The sequence below is a fragment of the Lolium perenne genome, chromosome 6 (genome assembly GCF_019359855.2).
Source record: "Lolium perenne isolate Kyuss_39 chromosome 6, Kyuss_2.0, whole genome shotgun sequence".
NCBI classification, from domain to species: Eukaryota; Viridiplantae; Streptophyta; class Magnoliopsida; order Poales; family Poaceae; genus Lolium; species Lolium perenne.
The window spans coordinates 26,842,026-26,859,857 of NC_067249.2; the positions used below are offsets into that span (position 1 = coordinate 26,842,026).

A 17,832-nucleotide genomic window follows, 5' to 3' on the forward strand; every position below is an offset into this window, starting at 1 on the left:
GTTTGTAGATAACCAACTCGTAAGGTGTCTATAGTACATAAGGACACTTCGTCCACAAGAATCTAATCTAAATTGAATTAAGTACGATTATGCATATTATTATATTTTTATCCCATACAACATGTATGCATAGCTGTAGAAATCCTTAGCCCTAGCCTAACACTCAGCGCGAGATGGTCGATGCCCACCTCGAGGGCCTTTAAGGCGAGGACTTCAACTATGAGGAGGCCGAGTTAGCCTTCTAGCCCCCACCGTCGCCACCACCACCGCGACATGTGCCGTGAAGGAGGAGAAGGACGTGGGTTACACCTTCCACCTACCTACCTTTACTTTCTGCTACTGCTAGCCTGCCACCTACCTACCTTTACTTTCTGCAGTCCTCCCCTGCACTGCACGTTGACCTCCCCTCCCCATTCAATTCACAGCAGCAGCCCACATGCGTCCACTGGCACCCTCCTCGTGAACGCCGCAGAGGATCCCAGGCTCCGTCTTCTCCCGGCGTTCCATCTGCGTTCTGCAACGGCTACATAGACGGCAGCACCACACCAGGCACCCAGCGAGCATCGACACTGCATGAGCTCCGGCTGAAACACTGACGTGTGGGCCAGATAACATGCGGGCCCCACGTGGACGTGGGCTACACCTTCCCCACGCCGCGTGCAGGCTGCAACGACTGATCCCGGTACCAGGAGGCGTACACCAGTACGTTGAGCCCTTTCTGTCGATTTTGGTGCTTTCGGGGGCCGTCTACTAACAGGTGGCAGCCGATGACCCGCTTGATGATGACGACGACCTCGACTACCAGCCAATGGAGGAGGACATCGTGGAGCAAACAGAGGAGGAGGCCATCGCGTTGGTGAAGGAGCATGCCAAATGGCCCCTCCTCGAGTAAGTCATTCAAGCTTGCCAGGATGTCGCGGCACTGCCGGCGCCATTGCCATCGGTGGAGGATCTGTCGCCGCCTCCTCCGGTGGCCAATGTGTGGCCAATGCCGCAGATCTTCATCGACCTCGACAACGAGGACTAGGAGGCAGCCGACCAACATCCCCGTAGTAGGATTATCCAATGTTTTAATTCCTTTTTTTTATAGTCAAACCTAATCCCGGATTTCCCCCTCTCTCCTCTCAAGCGTGAACAGTACCTGAGTGTCTCTCACCGCCGCCCGGGCCTCTCTGATGCCCTCTCCGCCGGATTAGCCGGCCGGAGATGGGCCAGGAGGGGCGCCGGAGTAGATATGTCTAGTACTAGTTTAGTTTTGGGCTATATGCCCGGTAGTAGGAGCAGAGCTTGGGATCATGGCGGCCAGATCCGGAGCTTCGTAGGGTGTCTTTCTCTGTTGTTCGTGCTCCTCCGGTCGGAGCTGGCGGAGGAGGAGGAGACCACAGGCTCCTTCAATAAAGGTATGGCCGTCTTCCGCATCCAGTTGCCCAAGATCTTCAAAGCGGAGCTCCTCCCGGCCGGCCGTGGCGGCGAGGAGGAGGGGCACCGAGTTGAGGGCTGTAGTTCGACGGAGTTTCTCCTGGACGGCCGTGGAGGCGAGGGGGAGAAGCTCCATCGGGCTTCGTCTACGGCATCGACGATGTGGAGATCGGGTGGATCTGGCGGCAGCCGATGCAGTGGTGACTCCCTCCTCTCTCGTCATCGTGGTGGTGGCGGAGGAGAGGCTGAGTCGTGTGATGTTCGTGTGTGCTGGCAGTGTCCGCAGTAGGGGAGTTTGCAGGCTTCTGTCGGAGGCTTCACAATGCGCCGCTGTCGCCGTATTTTATGGCCGAAGGGCGGCCCCTCCATCCTTGGAGGTTTACCACGACGCCTCTGTCGCCGTACTTCATGGCCGTAGGGCGGCCCCTTCATCCTGAGAAGGCGCTTGTCGTCGTCCTCAGGATTTCTTCAACCTCCAATCATCTAGACGGAGGCTCAAGCAGCTTCGTCGGAGTTCGCTCCCGCCACCATGCCCCGAGTGGTTCTGTCCCCGGCGGCATGGAGGTTGGCTCCGGCGAGTTCGAAGGCGGTGGATGTGGAGCTGGCCTGGATCGCGTTTTCTTTCGCCGGTCAAAGGTCCTTAGTGCGAAAAGTTTGGGTCGATTTGTACTTTCTCTTTTGTCCATGACCCTTTATGTAAAACGTATCTCCACCGCTGATATTGAAATGAAGCTCTAGGTCCTTCGGGACCTCTCCTGTTCAATTTTTTTTCCTTTTTTATTTTTTATTGACGTGAAAAATCGGAGGCTTTCGGCCCCAACTATATAGTATATGTAATTTTGTTGACTACTTTATTGACGCGTTGGGCTGTCTCCGGCCGTTAACGGATGGAGACCTATTTGGTGGCCATGAACCGTTGCATCCGGACTCAGTTGCGGGCAGGAATGTTGGATTGGCAGGCGTAGTAGGGCCATGATGAACCCATGATCGCACACGCGCTGCGCGCCAGGCGTGCTGCTACTGCTAGCCTGCCACCTACCTACCTTTACTTTCTGCAGTCCTCCCCTGCACTGCACGTTGACCTCCCCTCCCCATTCAATTCACAGCAGCAGCCCACATGCGTCCACTGGCACCCTCGTCGTGAGCGCCGCAGAGGATCCGAGGCTCCGTCTTCTCCAGGCGTTCCATCCGCCGATCCGCGTTCTGCAACGGCTACGCACAAGGCAACACCACACCAGGCACCCAGCCAGCCAGCGTGAGCGTCGACAGAATGATGCTACCGTACAGCACAGTGCTCGGAAACTCGAGAAACTATCATGAAAGCAAACTGCATACTTACCGAGGGCCTATGTGCAAAGTGGTCACGAACGCCGGGTGACGTGCAGTGTGGGCGCCGCCTCGCCGGGCGCGCCACGTTGCGGCGACAGACCAGACAGCAGCACATGCGATCCCCCGCGGCCGGCACCGTTTGGCGCTGGTTCTCGAATTTTCTATTTTCCTTTTCTCGTTCGCCTAATTTCTGGCCGACGTTTTCAAAGCTGGTGGAGGATATTTTAAAAACAGAAAAGAGGGCCCCTTGCTTGTTGTCGTTTTTGTTTCCATGTCCCTGTGTAAACCACACATTCTTGACTTAGTCCCGCCGACAGATCCATGGATGCCCGCTTGGCAATAGCACCGATCGTCTCTCCATGAGCTGAATACTATAAAAATCACCGCTATTTTTTTCTTCCAATTGTTCTTGCGTGATCTGAGTTATAGGAGGGTCGCAACATGATTTCTAACATTTCGCTTTGCAATCTAAAAAAAAAAAAACATTTCTCTTTGCGTCGTGATTTAGGTTGGCTAACACAACTCAGCGAGTGTTAGCGCATCTTCAGCGGGGCGACACATTTCGGACACCCAACCGGACGCGTCGTGTCGGCCAAAATGGTCGAAATCGTCCACGCGTCCGTTTCGGTCACGGTGGACGCAAACGGTCGCTCAACGTCCGTTTGCGTCGCGCTGCTGGAGATGCCCTTAAGCTAATTCTAGGTTGACTGAGAACTATTTGCTTCCTAAATTCCATATTCTGAAAAATTCATAGTGTTAGGTTTGATCCACGGAAATTTCTATGAAACGGAATTGCACTGAAATCTCTAGAGAGATTTATGTAGAAAGGTGGCCCTACTATCGGAGACAAAATGTCCTAAGAGCATCTCCAGTCGCGTCCCCCAAAGTGTCTCCAAACCGCGCCGGATTGAGCGTTTGGGGGACGTGTTTTGTTCGTGCCGCCTTTGGGGGACGTCGCACCCTAGCCGCGTCCCCCAAACGCCGCCCCCAAATGAATATTGGTGCACGAAAATAAAGGTTTTCATTCAATTTTGATTATATATTACAAAGTTTGAATGAAAACGGCTAGATTTCATCTAAACCTACACTACTGACCGCCCGGCGGTGCGTTCGACGGCCCCGCCCCGTCGTCGCCTCCCCTACGCCGCAGCTCCTCCTGCGCGCGCCTCCTCTCCTTGCGGTCGGCGGTGGCCAGACGGTGCCGCTCCCGCTGCGCGTCCTCCTCCGCCCTCCCCTGCTGGGCCGCATGGAGGGAGAGCTCGACGGCGCGACGAATCTTCGCCTCTTCGCGGGCACGGGCGTCGTCCTGGAGCTTCTTCTCCGACTCGAAGGACTCGACGAGCGCGCGGTGGTGGAGGAGACGGCGGTGGAGCGACGAGGGCTGTGTTTGTTGCCGGCGGGGTGTGGTGGCTACCATTGCGCCAGGAGACCTTTTATAGACGCCGGCGTCGGGAAGAAAGCGCGGGAACAGGCGAGAAGAGGCGGGAAGAAAGCGCGGGAACGGGCGGTAGCGTGCGCACGCCGGCGACGCATCTCGTCGGTGCAGCACCGACGAGACGTCTCGCCTGCCCCTCCGTCGCCATTAAGGCAAAGATGCCGCCGTGTGTCGAATAACTTCCATCACGAGGTAGGCGACGGTTAGGTTAAAATTAATTGTGCCGCTGACGGGTCGGCCCCGCCACTCCCCGCCTCGCTTTTCGTTGTGTCCGGCGTCCCCGGTGTGTCCCCTGTGGGACGGGGACGGGCTCGGGGCGCCGGACACCGTATGGGGGCGCGCCGGATAAAAATGGGCTTTGGGGGACGCGACTGGAACGGTTTTTTTGTCCGGCGCGCCCCAAATCCCTTTGGGGGACGCTTTGGGGGACACGACTGGAGATGCTCTAAAGATTCCTATTATCTGAAATATCTATGTGGATGATTCAAATATAATTTTCATTGGCTACCTATTTGAGAGAAGAATCAAATATTGGTTTCTAATTGTGCACAAACGACTTTCACACGAATTCAACAATATATATGATCAGTAGCGAAGGATGGAAATAATTTGTTTTCAGTTTGAAATCATTTTTGCGCAGTGTTCACTAAAACAAGCATAACTTTCTTATACAAATTTCGTTTTCGATATATGACCACTCAAATTATTCACAACAACACGTGTATCACAACGTATTCACAAAAAATCAAGATAGGGCAGCTGCCATACGTGTATCTCAATTGTAATTGATTATGATTTATGTGTAGGAGAGTCGCATGCATCAAGGAGGTGCTACAATTTTCCAAAAGAATGACGAATCGTAGCGTCGTGGTTCAAATAAAATAGATTGTGTAATTGTAATTATTCTTAAAATTTAATGTAATTAAGCACCATTACATTAGTAGATAAAAAAATGAATCATAATCAATTACGTAATTCCATCGCCAAAACAACATCACTATGTGCCGCAACTAACAAATACTACAATATCATAGTAGTATTAGTCACGTTTCTCAAGTGTGCGGATATTTTTCACAAAGAGTGCAAAGCACTCCCACTACTTCTCCACTTCTTAGTTGTTACATGAACATTTTTCTTCGGCAAGCTTGAGAGAATACACAGTAGCGGACGCACAAAAAATCTGCAGGATGGACACACCTTCCTAATTTTTATTTTTACACTATAGATATGTTTTTCAAAAAGTCAGGGTGGGCCACGGCCCAGCCAACCACCCTCATACGTACGCCCCCGAGAATACACATAATTATAACATATAGCCCTTTCAAGGGAACACCTTTTGATAGCATGGAATGGAATGGAACAAAGTAAAAGCATCGCATCTTCCTTTTGGCTGTTTGTTATCTCAAAGAGTAACTAGCAATAGCTAGTGGCCCTGTTGCATGTACCCAATTTTTCTTTGTACCGTCATATTGCACATAGATAAAACCATAAAGCATAACAAGAAAATCAACTTGGCGAAGTGGTCCATTGTGTTTTCAGCTGAGTAGGATAAGGTGCAACATGGAGACTACGGTTGAGAACATATTTTTTCTATGAAATACAAATGTAGCGGACTTTCTTGGAAAAGTTTGTATGGAAGAGACTTACAAATCAAACAACCCTCATAAGGGAAATTATGAAAAGCTCCAACTTCAAATCATCTAGAACACCTATAAAAATATTTTGGCCAACAAAGACAACAATATCATCATCAAAGACCTTTCTTCCAAGCAAGCTGGGGTAGGCCAATCGACGGGAAACAATTCAATCTTTTGCTTGTGGTGCGAATGAATAAATATTTGTACGAATTAAATCTGGTAAGATTTAACTAGGCGTGCAAGTGCAATTATGTGTGATTTATACTTTCATTAAATCCCTTTGTATATAAAAAAGGCTCTAATAAGTGCAATGAGGTTACAACAAGTTGCCCAACAAACGTTAACAAATAATGTGGCCGTTCAAATATGTCTTTGGACTAATCTTAAAGTATACTACATGTCCTAATGGTTGCTGCATGCGTAGTCGATCTCTCTCAAAGAAAGAGAAAATCCTACGATATTAAATCCGCTTTATGACCATCCTTAACATGTGTTATATTTATGCAACACTATACTTGGTACAAAGTTCGACGGTGCATAGTCAAGTATGTTAATCCCTTGATCGGAAATAACATAAACATGTGACACAATTAACAATAGCATCACACATTGATCACGATTCTCGAAAGTATCACGATATTTTCACGGGGATATATTGCAAAGCAATCCCACTACTCGATGTGGACATTCCTGAGCGAACATTCGAAAGCACCTTTTTTTTCTTACATGGAGGCACCATACAACGACATGGAAATAAGAGATTCGAAAAGTTTCCCACCGCATTTTTTTGGGGAAAATACGTTATCTTCAAGATTAATCGAACATTATACTACCAAGTAACAATGCTAGCATCCTACATCCTGTGAGGGACACACTCGTGAATATAAAACATGTATGTATAACATGGTAAGCAAACACAATTTGTGAGAAAAACTAGTGAGGCATGACGCTTGCCATAGATGTACAATCATAGTTCAGGGCCATGAGAAACCAACATGCAAGCTGGTACATGTTATCATGACATTCAGCCATAATACTGGTACATGACCTATACACGTCTGTAGGTTGACCTCGTGGTTCTAAAAGTGGATAAAAGAAGCATGAAACGACTTCAAAATTACTCAAAGTCAGATTTGCATCCCTATATAGTAGTATCTCACGTTGACTTTGTCTCCCATATATACAACCGGTACTCGATGAACGCCTGCGTCAGCGCAGCCAAAAAGGAAGAAAAGCCCTGCGTCAGCCGCCAAGGGGGAACCGCGATTCCCGCGGACCCGAGGGGCCGAAACGCGAAACGGCTCCGGAAACCCGCAGAGATAAGAAGGAAGCCACCGAATTCCGGGAGGACGCTTCTTCTCGCCTTTCTCTTCTCCCATCGTCTCCTTCCTCTCTCTCTCCACCTTCCGCTGCCGCTTTCCATTATACTTTTCCACCACTCACCGCCCACTCCCCACCCTCCCCCGCCCCGCCACGCCGCTCCCCGGAAAATTCCCCGCCGTTCCGGCCACGCGGCGCGCGCCCGATCGATCGCCGGCGGGCCGTCTCCTGTGCTGAGGTGAGGCGCGCGAGATCCCCATCCGCGCCGGCGGCGGCGGCTCAGGCCGCGGCGGCGCCCGGGCCGTGTTTTGTTCGGGGGGCGGCTTCTCGTTAGGGTTTCTGACGGAATGCGGGTGCCCCGTTTCAGGTTTCGGAGGCCTTGCGCGGACCGGAGGAGGAGGGGATCACCGACGCGCCGCCCCGCGCCGCGCCGCAGGCCATGTCGGGCCACCTCGACCGCCACGCGCGCCCAAGTGAGCCCCCGTTTCCCCTCCTCCCAAGTACCTCCTCCTCCGATGTCGGTTTTCTGAGGCGGGATTTGGGGCCCGGTTCGCCAGGATCGGATTCCGATCGCCGGCTCCGGCTCCGGCTCCGGGGTTGTGCTACGCCGTCTCGCCGTGCCCACGGGGTTCGCGCGCCGCGTGATCTCCCCCCCACGGCGCATGTGAACAGTGCCAAGGCAGATTGGACTGGCTGCAGCCGCCCGGGCGGGCGGCGAGTTCCGTCGGTTCCTACTAGTGCAGTAGAATACTTCTCTCTCGTATTTTGGAGGCGTGTGTGGGGATCGGGTCATAGAGGGGTGCGTTGGCGGCCGCGAGGTGAATTGCGGCCTGACCTGTTCAAACAATATTCCGTTGATTTCGCCCTCATCAGAGCCGCTGGTGTTGGCCTGTTCAACACCTCTAGTTTATTATGCCATGAGCGGCTAGGCTTGGCTGGATTCCGTGGGCGTTTTAAACCTTTTTCTACTATATTTACGTGTGATTTTCATCCTGAGACGAGCCGTTTGGTAGGCTAGAATGGATGAGATCATTTAGGTAAATCTGCTAGACAAGAATACCAGAAAATTTAATGCTCAAGGCTGAAGTAGCACCTGCAATGTAGTTTGGTATCAACTGCTTGAGGACTACTAGTAGAAGTAGACCTTACAATTAAGAGCACATGCATCTGTTGGGGGTTGTTGAGCCTTTTTGGCCATCATTATCGCTGATTTGGCCGATGCTTTCAAGGAATTCTGTTCATCTGATATTTTGATCCTTGTTCAAGAAACTTTGCGAATAAGTTGAAACGCTGATGCTTATGCTAATTGTAGCTGTTATCACCTGGCCGCGTAAGGCTGTGAACACTGGATTATCTTGTTGGAACCTCTGCATGTGAGCTGGATTCATTGCTCAGAATAATATTGCCAGAGCTTTGTTTAGTTATTTTGTTGAGAAGTTGCCATGACAATGACTTTGTTGTTTACTAATTCTAATAATACTATGGCGGGCTTAGATTCTTTGACAAGCCCAATGTTATGCACTTGGTACTTATGCTCCTACGTATGATGAGCTGTCTACAATTTCATAAGGCCACTTACTCCCAAGGAGTCAGTTTTGTGTTCAAATAAATTAGTGTTGTGAACTTGCCATGACCATGGGCTTATCTTCCTCTATGACGGCTCAGGTACTGACGGGTGCTCAAGTCACGACGAGCGCAGGGACCACAGGTTGGATTTTGAAATCTCCGAAGATGAAAAGAAGACGAGGATGGGCTCTCTCAAGAAGAAAGCTATAGATGCATCGAGTAAGCTTAGACATTCCTTAAAGAAGAAGAACAGGAGGAAGAGTGGTAGTCGGGTTCTGTCTGTGTCTATTGAAGATGTGCGCGATCTAGTGGAACTGGAAGCAGTCGAATCATTTAGACAGGCATTGATTTTGGACGAGTTGTTGCCTGCAAAACATGATGACTATCATATGCTTCTGAGGTATAATCCTGTTAATTGTGATGTCCCTTCTACAAGAGTTCGACATGTCTCTTTTTTGTTTTTGTTCTATTTAAGATGGGTGTCTATAAGCTAACTTGAAATGTTTTATGTTTAGATTTCTAAAAGCAAGGAAATTTGACATTGAGAAAGCAAAGCAAATGTGGACCGACATGCTTCAGTGGAGGAAGGAGTATGGTACCGATACAATTGTTGAGGTCAGCTAGCTGAAATTAAACTCTTGATACAGTTTGGATTTCTTTGGCTATAAATAACAGCTGGCGCCATATTTATCTCTGTAGGACTTTGATTACACTGAGTTGGACACTGTTCTGGAGTATTATCCTCATGGTTATCACGGCGTTGACAAAGAGGGAAGACCTGTTTATATTGAAAGGCTTGGAAAGGTTGATCCTAACAAGCTTATGAATGTAACTACTATGGACAGATATGTAAGGTATCATGTGAAGGAATTTGAGAGGAGCTTCTTGATCAAATTTCCAGCATGCTCTCTTGCCGCAAAAAGGCACATCAACTCGAGCACAACAATTCTAGACGTTCAGGGCGTGGTATGTTGCCGAAGACTTAATGTCCACAACTCGTCCATGTTCTCACAAGCTTGGCAACTGGCAAATTCTGACTTGATACATGCTTTGCTGCAGGGTTTGAAAAATTTCAGCAAAACTGCACGTGAATTAATTATGCGACTGCAGAAAATTGACAGCGATAACTACCCTGAGGTCTGGACTTCCACCTTACTCTTGTAGATAAGCATAGTTCTGCATTTGTACGTTTTTATTGTGATCTATTGAGTTAAACATTCCCCCTTTTCTGTTCTATGTTCCAGACTTTATTCCAAATGTTCATAGTCAATGCTGGCCCAGGCTTTCGACTGTTATGGAACACTGTGAAATCCTTCATTGACCCCAAAACCACTTCCAAGATACATGTAAGTATTTCCATGGACTACACATTGCCCTTTTCATGCCAAAGTCACTTTATTTACAGGGTACTATTATGTTTCTTCAGGTACTTGGGACTAAGTGTCATAGTAAACTGCTTGAAATAATTGATGCTAGGTAAGTGACGTTCAGTGTACTGTTCTTAGAACAATTTGAACTTTTCTTTAAGTTCTGTTCTAATTATTCTCTAAATTTGTGATGATTGAACAGTGAATTGCCAGAATTTCTTGGTGGCACTTGTACCTGTCCTGAATATGGAGGGTGCCTTAAAGCCGAAAAAGGGCCATGGAAGGAGCCGTACATACTGAAGGTATGGCTTATGGGTTCCTGCTAATCTTGTATCTATTATTAGTCACTCTCCTTTCATTATTTCCCTTCTAATGTTCTTATTATCTGCTGATACCAGAAAGTCCTTAATGGTGAGGCCCAGTGTGCTCGGCAGATCGTAACTATTTCCAATGGAGAGGAAACTATTATTTCTTATGCCAAGTCCAAGCACCAAATGGTATGTGTCACAATCAATTTATATTGTTCTATGCCTGACTGATTTATGTGGGAATACAATAATTTACTTCAATGTGGAATTCCAGATACGTGGAAGCGATACATCAACTGCGGAGTCTGGATCTGAAGCTGACGATGTAACTTCTCCGAAAGCTCTCAGAAGTTACATCTCTCATCCTAAGTTGACCCCTGTTCGAGAAGAGGTCAGTAGTTGATATTGCATTGTTCTGTGATGCAGTTAGTTATGAGCAATGGCCCAGTCAAGCTGTCCGTGCAAACAGAATGTTAATCAGCTTGCTCAATAGGGTAACTGAAGTGAAATTCTTATGGCACTCAATCTACTGTGCTCCAGAATATTAAAATGAGACTGGTGAATCTTAAGTATTTGTATTATTTTTTAACTTTCATACGAACAGAATAATCGGAAGTGCCTGTCTCCATCAATCAACCTTATAGAGGGTTCTAAACAACTAACCTCATTAACCAGGCATTTTGCTGCCATGCTATTTTCCTGGCCAGCAGTTTTTGAATTTGCCACGTTACAGAAAACAAACCCCTTTTCTTTGTCACTGAATCGGCTGTGTTACAGTGTTTGAACTTGTCTCTTCGTCCTTTCAGGTCAAGATGATCAGGGCCACTAGCTTTACTACCCGTATGCCTGAATATGACATTCCTGTCGTCGACAAGGCTGTGGATGCAACATGGAAGAGAGAAGTGCCTAGGAAGGCACCCTTCCCATCCACAGGTTTGTTTTTGTCAGTTTAATTGCAGGATCTAAATATGCCTTTTGTTACTCTTACCAAAACCTGATGTTTGCTGATATTTCTTTGATGTAGAATCTTCTCCCAAAAGCACCACTAAGGCATCCAACAGGTCCTTGGATCAGGTTCTGCCAGCTCTGATGGCTTTCGTGCTTGCCATTGTAACGCTACTTCGGTCAGTTAAAGATATTGGCACAAAGAGATTGTCTGATAAAAACGAGCCAGAAGAACAAGGCCCTGAATTATATCACGACTCTTTTCCAAAACCGGAGTTCCGGCCCCCGTCGCCAAGTCCTGGGTTTGCTGAATCTGACCTATTTTCCTTAGTCTTGCAAAGACTGGCACAGCTTGAAGAGAAGGTTCAGACGCTTCAAGAAAAACCTTCTGAAATGCCTTGCGAGAAAGAAGAGTTGCTTAATGCAGCTGTCCGCCGAGTGGATGCACTGGAAGCCGAACTCATCGTAACAAAGAAGGTGATCCATACTGCACAATGGCTTGTTTCTCACTGTTTCGTTAGAATGCAAAAAACCACAACTGGTCACGCAGACAAACTTCACTCCAGATTTTTTAAACCTTGTATCAGTTTTAATTAAGAATGAATGCCCAGCCATTTACTCAGAACACTTCAAATTCATGCAGGCTTTGCACGAGGCTCTCATCAGGCAAGAGGAACTACTTGCATACGTTGACAGGAAGACCATTGCCAAGGCTCAGGTTTGTCATTTCTCGGTTGATCCTTTCACTGCTTTTCTCATTTCTCGGTGCTTGATCCTTTCAGTTGCTGCTTGATCCTTTCACTGCTTTTTTCATTTCTCGGTCAGTTTCTCATGTCTACCTTCCTCTGTGCAGAAAAAGAAGAAGACGATGTCTTGCTACTAGGACCAGGAGAGAGACCACACCCCCTGTTGAGTTTTCTTCCTTCTGAGATGCCGGAGAGGCAGAGATGGCGTTTGAGATGATGTAAACGAGTGATCTGTTCGTTTTCCTGACAAATGCGAAATGACAGATATCGGTTGTAAATCGACAGAAAATCCTGACATAAATAAATGTGTTTTTGCACTGAATTCTGCTTTTGTCGGGCCTTCCTGTCTCAAATACCAGCAGAACTTAAATACAGTCTACTTTCCTTTGTGCCTTTGCGCGTCATATTTGTTCACCTGAACTTCGGCATCACAAGCACGATGATAAGCATAGTTGGATTTTTGTAGATCGAGAGGAAAGATTTGCTGAGTTAACTTGTGAAACATGAACTTTGTGGCTGGTACTCCCTCCGGTCTCTTAAGGACTGGAGGGAGTACACAATGCTTGTTTTTCTACAGCTGCATCCCGCGATCACTTCTGCCCTCAATTGCCAAGCGATGATATCATCATCATTATATTATCATCACGTTTCAGTCATACAGCAGTTGGGGGGGGGGGGGGGGGGGGGGGGGCCTAACAGCAGGTTTCACAAACTTTAAGTGAGCTGAGTTTTTCAAATACAATTAGACAAATATTTTACATTCTATACCCACATATAAATACGTTTCGTCAAGGGATCGGCCTACTAGCTAGGACCTGCCTGCTTGGAACACTGCAACTAATTTCACATGAACAGCTCATTCTCTGCACCGAAGTAAAAATAAAACAAAATCTTGTGTTCCAATGGGGCCTAATGTGGTACATTCTGTCTCGGCATTCCAGATGGTATGTATCCATTTTTGCTACGAATTTCTTTCCTTTCTTTGCGTAGTCACTGCTTCTTGCTCGATTCCTCCTCCAGGGGTCGGCGGTGGTGCCATCATCAAGCTTTTCTTCACCAACGGAACGGGTTCTGCTGTTGAAGACAAAACTTTAATGAAATCAGCTTATAAGACGAGCGAGATGAGCTCAAGAAGAGCAGAGTCTGACAGTGTATCAATGGCTGCAAATGCAAGCGAGAGTGGTGGCCTTACCATCCCTTTCTTCTTCTTTTTCTTCTCGATGTACGCCAGCACCTCCTCCTGCTGCCCTTTCGACGTCTCCAGATCCTGCAATGCAATTCCATGGCAACCAGATCAGATGCTGCCAATTGCCTTGCAAAACATTCTAGAGAAGCATCAGGTACTATATGCGTGTAACCAGTACCTTCTTGGTGGTCTCAAGCTCGGCCTCGAGAGCATCGAGCCTGGTGGCAGCGGCGGCGAGCAGCTCTGCCTTGTCGGCGGGCATCTCAGGGGGCCGGGAGCTGAATGCAGCCACCTTCTCCTCCAGGTCACCCACCCGCTTCACCAGCGCCTCAAACTGCGCCGCCGACACCGCCACCACCGCCGGCCCGTGCCCGCCGTCACCGTGCCCGCCCTGCTGGGCCTGCAGGAGCTTGCGGTTCTTGGCCATGGCCTCCATGGTGGCGATGCCCATGGCGGCGTCCATAGCCCGCTTCGGCGCGATCTTGCCCACCCGGAACATGGCCACCACCCCCATCACGAACGCCATGATCCCCGTCACCGCCTGCCGGTCCCCCGCATCGCCGTGCTTGTACGCGTCCGGCAGCGATGCGTACATATCTGCCACCCGCAGTCAGTGCACACATTTCTTCAGGATCAGACACAAACCACGTCTCACTCCTTCAAATTTATGTGTCAAGGATGATAGAGTTGACCTCTGGCGAGCGCGAGCTTCTCGGGGCTGACCTCGCCGTTCCAGTTGAACTCCATGTTCTTGTCCACCATGGGGAACACGTTGTCGTAAGGCCCGGAGCCTCCCTCTTTGCCAGAAGGAGCAGCCTGCACATTGTACACCGGAGAAGCAGAAAATTATGCTAAACTAGTACTATCTCTAGTCCTATTTAATCGATGCGGGTCTACCGACACGATACGCTAGCTTCGGCTCCCCTCCGCGTCGATTTAACCCGACTGGAGGGAGCAGTTAGTACTAGTACTATGGAAAGCACAAGTGTCTGGCCTACTACTGTAGCAAATCCGACAAATGCTAGATGTCTTAAACATATTCATTCACCTTTGGCTCTGAAGTTGACATCTCATGCAGGGGAGACATCTGCGGCGGGTGTTCGATCTTGTCACGCGCCACCTTGGGAGAGTCGACGGCATCACGTCTCATCGAATCTTGCTTCTGCGTATGAAATCAGACGGCAATGTTCAGAAAAATATGACGAAAAGGCCATATAATACCTGCATATAAGTAAGAACTGAAGTTCATAGTAACCTTTATAACTGGCATGGTGTCGTCTTCGGTGACAATCTTCTCCTCGGCACTGACAGGGTCCGAGCTGTTCATTCCGCATCTCCCCATTCCACATTGCACCATCTGAAGAATCAAACCAGGAAAATGTTAATGGACCTGTGCTCAGGAGTTCCGCTGTAGTAGTACTGCTACTTCCTTCAGTTCAGTGGCAAGTCTGCACTACATTTCCCACAGGTCATGCATGAACTCCAAAATCTTCGGAGAGTAACCATTAACCTTTAGGATTTCAGGGTCCTTCCACGGCCCTTTGTCAGAGCGCATGCAACCGCCTTCGCATACGCAGGTGCCTCCGAGGAAATCAGGCAATTCACTGTTGGGCTCCGCAGAACAAGAATAGAAAAGGTAAGTTCAGCTTCAACATGCTGCTGATAATAATGCAAGCAATCCTATTTGCATTTTCAGTACTGCGAAGTCCTTAAGAGGCAAAAGCTTGAGTTGGAGAAAGGAAACCTTTTAGACAAACCTGGGATCAATGACTTCCAGGAGCTTCGGCTGGTACTTGTTGCCAAGGACCTAAACCAGCGGGGCGGTTCGTAAGAAAATGGAAATTAGAACTCTTGATCCAGTGTATAAATTAGCCAATGATTGGTTCAGGATAACAAACGAAAAGAATATATGGGTTACATGGATCTTGGCCGTGGTCTTGGGATCAAGGAAGGACTTGACGGTGTTCCACAGGAGCCTGAACCCCTGTCCGGCATTGATGATGAACATTCGGCATAGTGTCTGTAATGTCAATTAAAATCATCAGTCATCATCGTTCCTCTGAAGTACCACTTGGCAAACATGGAATGAATTTTTTTTCCTCGGTAATCCTTGTACATCGATTTTTTTTTTCTGCTAAATCAACATATTTTTAGGATTCATATTATTTTGTAAACGATGAGTATGGAAGCGCAAACTGCAGACACAACATTTGCACTGCACACATATGAGCATATGATGTACCTCAGGATAGTTATCCCCATCAACCTTTTGGAGGCGGCCGATGAGATCTCTCGCGGCCTTGTTGAAGTTTTTGTACCCCTGAGAGATGCCAAACAATGTTACATGAATTTTCTACAGACAGTGGAACATATATATCTCTCTCTTGGCCTTGTGTCCAATGATGCACACAACCAAAAATGTTGATGGAGCTATGGAAACGCCAAAGAAACTTGACATGAATAAGTGGCAAATGAATTGCTCCATTACCACTCCGGAGACGTCGAGGATGGTGGTGCTCTGGTCGACATGGCGCTTGGCAGCGATGGAGCATGCCGGGAACTTGACGGCGAAGGCCCTCTCGAACTCCCTGACGTGGTACTGGACGTACCGGTCCATGCTGGTGACCTGCAATAGCTTGGTGGTGTCGATGGAGCCCAGCTTCTCCATGTAGATCGGCCGCCCGTCCTTGTCTACCCCGTGGTGCCCCTGTGGGTAGTGCTCCAGCACCTGGTCGACCTCCTCGAACACGAAATCCTGCATCGAATTTTCATGCAGCAGCCAGTTCACCCCAAAATGCTTGATCGGTCTTGTGTGGCGATACATTTGAACAGTAGAATGAGAACGGCAACAGTATGTACGCACGTCCATGATGGTATCTGTGCCGAACTCCTTGCGCCACTGGAGCATGTCGGACCACATCTGCTTGGACTTGTCGATCTCGAACTTGCGGGCCTTGAGGAACCGGAGCATCATGTGGTAGTCGTCGTGGCGCGCCGGGAGGAGCTCCTCGAGGACGAGGGTCTGCCGGAAGGCGTCGACGGAGGCCATCTCCTCGGCGTCGCGCACGTCCTCGATGGCCACGGACATCACCTTGCTGCTGCGCTGCCGGCCGGACCGGCGGCTCATGGAGCTCCGGAGCATCTTGGAGGAGGCGCTCATGGCGCGGTGCCGAAGCGACGCCGACGACGCCATGCCGGACGCGCGCGGGGTCGACGAGGCGCCATCCGCCGCCGCGGCGGCGGCGCTGCTCGGCGCGGCGGCGGACATGTGACGGTGGTCGTCTTCGTCGCCTTATTTAGTAGATAGATCGCCGGCTGGCTAGGGGCAACGGCGGCCGGGCGAGCGCCCCTGCACCACCACCTACCTGCACAATCAACCACCGCCGGCCGCCATTAACCGCTGATGAACCAGCCAAACATTTACTCGATCGATGGAGAAAGATAATTGACAAGAATAAAATCTAACGGCCGGTAATTGAGGCGAGCGATTGGATCGATAGGTTACCTGGGAGACGGCCTTGGGGGAGGATGGAAGGGAGGTAGAGGTCCGAGGAAGAAGAAGATGGGGAATGGCGAATGCTGGCTAGCTAGAGTTGGTTGGTGCATGCATGCATGGCCACAGCCCGCCATGGAGGTCTCCTCTCCCGCGCGATCGAGGCTCTCCCACTATTTCAGGCACGATGGTAGCTGCGCCGTTCCTAACTTTAACTTGGTCGATCATGCCCGTTTTCTTTTGTTAATTATTATAGTGCTACTACTAGGTAGTGTAAGTACTCTCTCTCTTCATTCACAAATAAGACTACTTATAGTGGAAGTAATATAGCTAGTAACATCACATATCTCAAAACATTTTGGTGACATGACATACCAATAAATGAAAAAAAAGTGAGGTGGTAACTATAGCTATGTTACCATAACATCACACACCGCAATGCAAGATGAGTCTACAACATACTAATGACACAATGCATGACACCACATATAAGTTACTATCCACTATGAATGTAGTAACTTAGACTAGTAATTAACATGGCATATGTTACTAGTCTAAGTTACTTCCCCACTATGACCAGCCTAAGTCAAACTTCATTAACTTTGACCGACTTTCCAGAAAAAATAGTTGCATTTATAACACTAGATTAATATTGCTAGATTCATCTTGACATGTAATTTAATAATATAGAAATTTAACATCATGTACGTTGCTATTTTCATGATTTTTTTTGGCCAAACTTAAAATTGTTTGACTTCTAAAAAATGAAACATGCGTAATTGTATAACATGGTCTAATATTTTGACCCAAGCATAATTGAATGATGCATGCGTCAACCCTCAGCCCTCCCCTAACTCCCTGGAAACGGGAAGAAAAAGCTCCCGACTCCCCAGCCCTCCCCTAACTCCCCAGCCCTCCCCTAACTCCCCAGCCCTAAACGCCGCCGCCGCCGCCGCCTCTAGCGCCGCCGGGGCAAAGACCCTCGGGGCGTGGCGGCGGCGGGGGCCCTTCCTCGTCGACGCCTGGTGGACGGCGGCCGGATCCCCTTCCTCGACGCATGGCGGGCGCACGGATGGGTTGG

The 17,832-nt window shown here is 48.8% G+C and overlaps 2 protein-coding genes across 4 annotated transcripts; one reads left to right on the plus strand and one right to left on the minus strand.

The window, feature by feature from the left end:
- The first annotated feature begins 7,359 nt into the window (after positions 1–7,359).
- Positions 7,360–12,394, plus strand: LOC127308522 (phosphatidylinositol/phosphatidylcholine transfer protein SFH6). Its single transcript, XM_051339367.1, has 15 exons — positions 7,360–7,378; positions 7,508–7,613; positions 8,806–9,106; positions 9,222–9,321; positions 9,406–9,672; positions 9,766–9,843; positions 9,951–10,052; positions 10,133–10,182; positions 10,276–10,375; positions 10,472–10,570; positions 10,656–10,772; positions 11,188–11,314; positions 11,406–11,803; positions 11,970–12,044; positions 12,180–12,394. The coding sequence occupies exons 2-15, from the start codon at positions 7,580–7,582 to the stop codon at positions 12,207–12,209; spliced, it is 1,878 nt and encodes a 625-aa protein (XP_051195327.1). The 5' UTR covers positions 7,360–7,378; positions 7,508–7,579; the 3' UTR covers positions 12,210–12,394.
- A 397-nt stretch (positions 12,395–12,791) lies between these two features.
- On the minus strand, positions 12,792–16,897 carry LOC127308521 (phosphatidylinositol/phosphatidylcholine transfer protein SFH12). 3 transcript variants are annotated; one of them, XM_051339366.2, is made up of 13 exons: positions 16,764–16,897; positions 16,122–16,623; positions 15,747–16,013; positions 15,501–15,578; positions 15,177–15,278; positions 15,016–15,065; positions 14,769–14,862; positions 14,514–14,615; positions 14,307–14,420; positions 13,951–14,074; positions 13,437–13,855; positions 13,265–13,339; positions 12,792–13,143 (listed from the first exon to the last, which is right to left on the minus strand). In XM_051339366.2, exons 2-13 carry the CDS (start codon positions 16,524–16,526, stop codon positions 13,126–13,128), a joined length of 1,848 nt encoding a protein of 615 aa, XP_051195326.1. In that variant the 5' UTR covers positions 16,527–16,623; positions 16,764–16,897; the 3' UTR covers positions 12,792–13,125. The 3 variants fall into 3 exon arrangements, with proteins under 3 accessions (XP_051195326.1, XP_051195324.1, XP_051195325.1); XM_051339364.2 differs by having other exon boundaries at positions 12,792–13,161; XM_051339365.2 differs by having other exon boundaries at positions 12,792–13,146; positions 16,764–16,896.
- Positions 16,898–17,832: the final 935 nt, after the last annotated feature.

Excerpts from the sequence above, each read along its gene's own strand:
- LOC127308522 (XM_051339367.1), top strand. The coding sequence starts at position 7,580 with ATGTCGGGCCACCTCGACCGCCACGCGCGCCCAA. Across the intron at positions 9,673-9,765 it reads TTCTAGACGTTCAGGGCGTG|GGTTTGAAAAATTTCAGCAA; the intron begins GTATGTTGCCGA and ends GCTTTGCTGCAG. Across the intron at positions 11,315-11,405 it reads GGCACCCTTCCCATCCACAG|AATCTTCTCCCAAAAGCACC; the intron begins GTTTGTTTTTGT and ends TCTTTGATGTAG.
- LOC127308521 (XM_051339364.2), bottom strand. The coding sequence starts at position 16,526 with ATGTCCGCCGCCGCGCCGAGCAGCGCCGCCGCCGCGGCGGCGGATGGC. Across the intron at positions 15,279-15,500 it reads ATGGGGATAACTATCCTGAG|ACACTATGCCGAATGTTCAT; the intron begins GTACATCATATG and ends TTGACATTACAG. Across the intron at positions 13,340-13,436 it reads AGCTTGAGACCACCAAGAAG|GATCTGGAGACGTCGAAAGG; the intron begins GTACTGGTTACA and ends ATTGCATTGCAG.